The following is a 7,964-nucleotide window of genomic DNA, read 5'->3' as shown; positions in this document are numbered from 1 at the left end:
AAGGACAGCTGGAGGGGGGTAGGGGTAGGGGTAGGGGTGGGGGTGGGGGGGACACAATGCTGTGGCTGCAGCAGCAGCAGCAGCCAGGGATGGTTTGAGTTCCTGGTGTTCTCTCTATCCGCCTGATTTCAGAACCCTTGCCCCTCCAGAGCTCAGCAGTGCCTCCCTGCCCCTCCTGCACTCCCACAAGATTTGCCAGTACACGAAGCCTTCTCGTTATGCCTCTGGTGGTGGTGGTAGTGGCAGTGGCAGTAATAGTAGCAGTAACAAGGTTTTACTGCTCCACTGTCATTGCAAAGAGCTGTCCAGCAGAACTGATCCATACTGCAAATGCCCTGGGAAATCTGAGTTTACATCCACATGGAAACCAAGTCATCTATAGTATGATGAGACTGCCACCTACTTTGTAGACAAAATTGCTCGTATCTGGCACATCTTGGGAACCACCCATTTAGCTACAGAGTCAGAATTTGGGGTTGGGAAGTTCTGTCTTGTCCAGTTTACAGGGATCAGTTTCAATGGTTGTCACCCACTGGTGCTGAGGATGTGTTTTAGGGGCATCCACATGACCAGTTGGAAATTGGCCCCATGCCTGTCCTGTTTTGTAAAAACCAGCTGAGGGAGACTGGGGCCATTGTTGGCAGGAGTTGGCAATGCTCCCCTCTAGAAAAGAAGGAAGGAAGGAAGGAAAGCAGACATTCTTAAGTATGTAGTTGTCTGGCCCCTACTCAAAAACATCTCTTTACACTGAACCTCCAGTCAGCTACCATCCTGTTTCTAACCTCCCTTTTTTGGGGGAAAGTCTCTGAATGGGTGGCCATCAACAGGTCCAGGGGCACTATTGGATTCCTGGACCCCTCTCAGTCCAGTTTTCAGCCTACTTATACAATTAGGGACTATACTTATGGCCTTGGTCAACCATCTTCACCTGGGGATCAACAGGGAAAATTGTACGCTTTTGATCTCATCAGATCTTTCAGCAGCTTTTGATACAGTTGTTCATGGGGCAGTGATAAAGCATTTACATGACCTAGTGGTTACTGACCATTCAGATTGGTTCTGCTCTTTCCTAGCAGGGTGGTCCCAGAGGGTGGTGATGGGCACATACTCATCATCTCCTCAGGACCTTTCCTGTGGGTCCCCTTGGGTTCCATCCTGTGATCCCCCTTGCTGAACATGTACCTGAGGCCACTAAGCAAGATCACACCAAGATTTGGAGTGAGTTGCCATCAGTTTGTTGATGACACCAAGTTCTACCTATCCTTTTCATCTGACCCTGGCAGCCAGTAGCTTTCTTGGAACAATTCAAATAGCTGATTTTGACCTATAAAACCTTCAGCAGCCTGGGGCCCTCGTTTCATAAGAAGTCACATCCTCCCTTATGTTCCATTGCAATCTCTAAGGCAGCCAGACATAAACATATTCAAGTTGCATATTGGTGTGATTATTTAAGGGCTTTGTTGCATGGTAATTTTGGGCAGCTCCTGGAGCTCTTAGCCCCTGGATTGTCCACTCATTAACACCTGAAACTAGTTTGAAGCACTTGGGCAGCACAGTAGAAACCTGGAATGGGAGGTGTGGGATTCTCACCTTATAGTCCTCCAGGATCCTGCTGGCCTGAATGTATGACTTCCCCAAACTCAAGCTAGCACTAATGCTGGTCAATATTTGTGCAGCTCACAGTGTAAGGTGTAACAAGGCGCTAAGTGTGAATGGGAATCCTACCTTCTTAAAACACAGTATAATCTAGTTCCCAGTGGGGAACTAACTCACAATATTTTCACAGGGCATAGGAGCCAGGAAGGGTATAATCTTATCCCATCGGTACCAAATATGAGCCTTTAATCATCATGACATCAAAGTCAGCATAAATTTCAACTGGGCATATTCCTCCACCTGTAACTCTACCACTAGATAGAAGCCAACTGAGTCAAAAGACCACTCAAAAGCTGAAAGTTAAACATCTGCTTAAGGTCTTTACTACATCAAAACTACAAATAGGGTGTGTCTACACATTGCCGTACAGTGACATTAGTACACTTTGTTTTAGTACTTGCTTGGGCAAAGTACTAAAACACGGTGCAGTAGCCACCCATACTGCAGCGTATGGGTGACGCATGGTTAAATTCACCAGCTACGTCACCATAGCAGCATGCTATATCTGGGCAGTCCACCACTACAGCAGCATAGCAGCAATCACGTGTAGACCCATGTGATTGTTATGTCATGACAGCGTGCTATATGGCAACATAGCGTGTCACTATGTTACTGTAGGATGTGTAGATGTGCCCACAGAGTAGCAGAGGCAGTACTGCAGTGGCCCTCATGAACAGAACAAGGATAAAAACATTCAAGTTAAAAAGGGCTACTACTTACTGATATCAGACCTTTCAATAAATGCCTTAATAAAGCTTTTCATTTCCTCAAATTCTGATACTCCAACAGAGGCACTTCCATCCAGAAGAAACATGACATCCATTGGTCTATGGCACAGATCTGAAAAGAAAATAAAAAGGCTACCTGTTATTATGGAAGACAGCCAGACTAAATGTTTGCTGAACTGTCTCACCAGGAAGACAAAAACATGACAAGAGAGCTGAACTATGGAAAATCTGTAAGGCAATGCTCTTCTAATGCAAGCAGTAACCTTCTCCATTTCAGAATGTATTGGGCTGCATACTCAAGGAGACATGTGGGTAGTTTTGTGTACAATTCAGCAGGAGACCATACTTTTACTGACTTCAGAAATTCCTTTGTGCTCCAAGCCCTCAGGTAACATGCATCAAGATCATTCCTGAACCCAAGAAAAACCTAGTGTTTTATTTTTACTTCACAAAAAAATTCACAGTGAAACAACGAAACCTCTCAAAACAAGGAGCAGAAGGAAGCAATTTTTAACCTCAAAGGACCAGACAGAAGAAAAGCCCTCATCCTTTTCCTCTTCTATCTATCACCAGCCAGTCCAGGAAGCCTCATGTTCCACTGACTGTCTTGGAATCAATGAATCTAGAATTTATTAAGCTAAAGGATACTAAGGATTTCTATTTAAAATTGAGTTTAATTTTGTGAATCATGTGTAGCTGTTTGCATACCTAACAGTGTTAATATTGCATGCACCATGCAGTGACATTAAAAGAAATCTCAGAGCACCCCAGTTGAGAATCATCGAGCTAAAGTATATGGTCTGCAACTTGGCATTTGGGTATGATGAGGAAGATATATTCCAACATTACCTGAAGTTGTTGGCGCTGGAATATATTTACCAGAACAGCATGTTTCCAACACTAAGTCGGGAACTTTTGGAATAAGGTCGTTGTAACTTGTTATGATTATTGGAGTGTCTGGCTGACTGATCTTCTTAAGCTCCTCAATGTTTGCATTGGGGATAATACCGATGGGGGTAACATTTATGCTTTTGGGAACACGGGTGATGACATCAGTAGAAGGGTTTGAAGTCACCATGTATACCAAACGAGGTGCTTGCTCTCTAGCCCCATTGTCTGAGATAAATGTGTGATGAGAGACATAGTTGAGGGCATTTCCAGTGTTGGTGGCTCCTCCTCCTTGGTATGGTATCTGCCGCACTTTCTCAATAATGTATTCTTTTGATTGTATTTCACTGAAGGAGTACTCCACAGTGACAGAATGTGAGTACTGAATGATGGTAATATGAATCTTGCTTTGTCCTATGTCCATTCTTTGCACTACCTGTTCAATGAACTGCTTGCTTATGTTGAAGTTCCTCTCTCCGACTTTTTCAGATCCTTCCACAATAAAAGCTACATCAAGTACATTGAAAACAGGCTTTGTAGTAAAGGACATACCTGCTCTTGTAACCCCCGACTGCACACTGGGTACGATCGCTTTAGGTTCAGGAGGCGGAGTTATCATGATCTTTGTGGGAGGTGGGAATGAAACAGCTTCTTCAGGCACAAGATCACACAGGTAATCAATTATGATCTCCTTGTTATCTTTTAACTCCAGTACATTGTTCATTATGAAAGCCTTGTTTCCTGGTGACTGACTTTCAATTAGGTTGATTTGCTCCCTACTAATGTGTGGTCCAAGTCCTATTGGTATTACTGTAATCTTTCCCTTATTCAAATCCCTGAACCTAGAGTTAATGTTTCCTGGAGATTTGCTTGCTGTAAACAACATAGCAATTCTAGCAGCATTTGTCCTTGGTGCCTTTTTAAATACATGATAAATAATATATTTAAGGACTTCAGGAATAGAAGCAACATCTCCACCTGTGTATTTTATATTTTTGACCATTCTCCTCATTAGATATGGTGGTTTAATTTCTTTGAGCCCAAGATATATGTTGGAGGCAGTGGTGTACACCAGAACAGACACTCGGATTTTCTTCTGTGAAATGTGGAGTTTTTTCATCATGCCACTTATGAAATCCTTCAGCACTTCAAAGTCCTGTTCTGAGAGTTTGTTGGAGCCATCTAGTAGGAGGGCCAGGTCCATCATTTTGCTGCAGGAGTATTCAACTGGCCCTGTTTCCATCTCATCTGGAGGCAGTGGCGTTGGCGTTGGTGTTGGCGTTGGCCTTTCTTCCACCTCTCCTGGCTCGCAGGCATGACACGTTAGGTTCTTTCCTTCACAAAGGCTGCAAAGGACCCACCAAAAACTCATGTTAAAATAAACTTTTTGAGAATAACCCTTCACTCCCAATTTAATAAACCCAGAAACACAGTAATACACACTTCAACACAAACAAGTTATTTACCATGCCTGACTAGAGCAATGAACCATTCATCTTCTATGAATTCATCCATTCCACCATTCATCCATCCTAATTCCTGCCATGATCTCTGCTCACCAAATAATGCAAGCCTTCCTAATGCATCCTATGTTTGGTTTGCATGCTTTGGCTAGATCTTCATTAGGAAAAAAGTTGTGTTCTTAATTTGAGCTAGTCTAATTGATTTAATTCATTCACGTTAAAATCCTAGAGAAACAAGGTAGTATACAGTTTTCTGTATTACAACAGATTTACATGTTGAGTGAAAGATTGCAAGAAAAGACTAGAGCTTACCAAACCTTTTGATCTGTAACTAGTATAATCTTACTTCTATTTATTTTATTTCTGTCTATGGGCATGAGCAGATGAATCAGTTACGCTCCCTTAAAGAGAGATGGGGCATGTAGAGGGAAGGGAGAGCCCTTAACTGCTTTCTCTTGATCTTCTGTAAAATGTTTGGCATGTTTACTCTACCCCATGATAAATGAAAGCTAAACTATAATTTACCCCCAAAAGGAACAGGAGTTTAATTATGGTCATTTAGTGTCTACTTATGGTGGAATAGAGTAAACAAAACCATTACAGCAGATCAGGTTAACACATAGTATGTCCCCCCTTTCATTCAAACTGAAATAATTGTTTCTTTTGCCCCTAGCCCTTTACACATTGTCTTTTTTCTGCTCGTTTGACTTTAGCTTCTAATGTGTTCCCTGTCTCTATTTTATTTAACCCTGGTTTTTCCCCAGTTCTAATTATTTTCTGTCTCTCTTCTTTCCCTTCTCCTCTGCCCTTTCTTCCTTTTTCCTTGTCTCTCTCCTTTTTTCTTCTACCCCTCCACCTACTCTCCAGTGGTACATTTCCACTTTCTCTCCCTTGTAAGATCCTGTATTTCCTTTCTACTCTTTATATCAGTCTACATCTTTCCCTTATTTCCCCACTCACTTTTCCGTCTTTCTCATGAGATTTTCCATTTCTCTCCCTTTCCCAAATCTTCATTCTTTCAGGAGCTGGTTTCCAATCTGTTTTTAACAGGCCCAATTCTGCCCCCTGTGCAATACTCTTGTCTTCAGTGCAGTTGAACAAATATAACCATTTAGTACTTAGCAAACTATTCTGTTGATGTTGCATCTTAAAGAATGGGTTGCAGCTTGTTCTCTCAGCTGCTCTACCACTGTAGAGTTAATAATAGTGAGGAGCAGTAAACAGTTTCATCACTAAGAAGAGTAGGGTGCTCTGAATATACACATCAAGTAGGCTTGGTAAAGTAAGAAGGTGTCATTTTCTCAGATCAAAACTGCCCTTTAAATGTGGCATCCAAACTCAGGTTCTCCCAGGGCTACATTCTTCGACATTTATTTCAGCTTCTTAATTGAGGAATGCACGACTACTTTTGGCATTTAATGTATCATAACCTACATGATTTATTATTTTAATCCTAATGTGAATGCGATTCTTCTACTTTCCAATTTCCTTTGGATAGTTGCTATAAAATTCATTTTTGTACAATATTTTCTATTGTTTGTACAGATGGTGTAGGCATCTAAATTAGGTGACAGCTATGTGGAAAGATGTTTCCCTAGTGAGGTAAGTTTTCATAGTGTTCTGAAATCTTATGTGAGCAGCGGTCAGCATATCAACATTTAAGATAAATTATTATTGAGGATTACAAAAATTAGGGACTAGGGTTATGGAGACTCATTTTTGACCTTTGGATGTAATTCAGGGCTTGTCATTTATACTATTTTTTAAAAATAAATTACTTAATTGATCAGCCAAAGAGATCCAGTTCTATGGGGCTTAAAACAGAGTTAATTGCTTCTGGCAGTAGGCCAGAAATTCAAAGCACATACCCCATCTGCACTGCCCTGAACTTTTGAAGCCAAAGTTTTAGTTTAAGGTAACAACTGCTGCAGATATATATCCACTTCTATTAAATAGAGGCAAATAACATGATGGAAAACTCCCGAATTCACAGAACTATGGTAAGCTAGGGAAAGTATCCATTAGAAGCATAGGGGCATCTGAAGAATATCAAAATTAAAGCCCCTACATATCTACATTCATGACTAGGTACTTTGCCTCACAAAAATAAAGACAGACCCTACCTCACAGCAGTTAAGGACCTGATCCTACACAGTGCTTTACTGCCAAGTATAACCTATTGCCTTCATTATGCTTAGATGTAAATACTTGCTGGCTGAAAGATACTGTGTGCAGATCTTAGATAAATTACTTTTCCAATGATGGTACATCACCTGCCAGCTACCAGGAGTCTTGATTTGTTCTAGGCTGATCACATATTGAGATCCCATACTCCATACAGGCTTTTGAAGTCTTAATACAATCTTCTAATACCCTAACTCATGTTGAATCACACCTTATTTAAAAATATGTGGAACAAGTGAGGTCAATGGGACCACCTGAAGAGTAGCACTGCTTATTTCAAATGAGCCTGAGGCAATCAGATACCTTACTTTGATTAAATTTCAATAGGATTTGTTGCCTGACTCCTTTATTATCTTTCAGTGCCAATCTCAGTTTAAAGGTGCTATGATTATCAGAAGGAATAAGAAGAGTATCAGGACCTGACCCACAATACTGTATTCAAAACTAAAGCCAAAGCATATACATGGGAATGTACTTCAGCTGTGTCCCCATAAATGAATTCCAGATGTGTTGGATAAAGATCTCTACTTTACCAAGACTGACAGCGTTCCAGATCATCTTTGTTCAAAAATATCTTCTTCCCGTGGGAGATCCTGGCCCCTTCTAATATGCATACAGGACAGTCTTGGGGATCAATACATGTCTGGGATAGTTCATCAAGTATTTTCCCTGTTTCAGAACACAGAAACATTACCAACTGTGACTTTCGTAAGTTGCAAAGCACATGTTAAACCAACTACTGCATTTAACCACTTCAAAAAGGTGACAAGATTGATAATATTTGCATTGGACTGAAAGCTTCAGAACATTCTCTTCATATCAAACTGCCTGTGAATTTGACATTGGGCAAATATTTATATTCTTCCATAGCATCTGGAGAGAGATGTTCAAAATAGGTAAACCAGTTCATTAGATACAGTAGTGCATGCTACATAGAGGGTAAGCATATTTTTAGACTGAAAAAAATCAAGTGTACCAAAGGAAAATTGCATTTACCCTTTTACAGCTTCATTTTCATTTTTCCCAACCCCTTTGGTTATTATTT

The 7,964-nt window shown here is 40.9% G+C and overlaps 1 protein-coding gene across 2 annotated transcripts in view; it reads right to left on the bottom strand.

The window, feature by feature from the left end:
- The window catches only part of VWF (von Willebrand factor), a 271,611-nt gene that overhangs the window by 130,060 nt on the left and 133,587 nt on the right, over positions 1–7,964 (bottom strand). For both annotated transcript variants that reach the window (XM_019515998.1, XM_019515997.1), the window contains exons 27-29: positions 7,453–7,588; positions 3,234–4,618; positions 2,377–2,496 (exon numbers count right to left, since the gene is read on the bottom strand). In XM_019515998.1, the coding sequence (XP_019371543.1) occupies positions 2,377–2,496; positions 3,234–4,618; positions 7,453–7,588 (1,641 nt within the window). The remainder of the gene's footprint in view (positions 1–2,376; positions 2,497–3,233; positions 4,619–7,452; positions 7,589–7,964) is intronic.

This window comes from Gavialis gangeticus, unplaced genomic scaffold, assembly GCF_001723915.1.
Source record: "Gavialis gangeticus isolate Ggan-Ray unplaced genomic scaffold, GavGan_comp1, whole genome shotgun sequence".
Lineage (NCBI taxonomy): Eukaryota > Metazoa > Chordata > Crocodylia > Gavialidae > Gavialis > Gavialis gangeticus.
The sequence above is the reverse complement of the archived record's forward strand: the minus strand, read 5'-3'. Positions and strand labels throughout refer to the sequence as shown.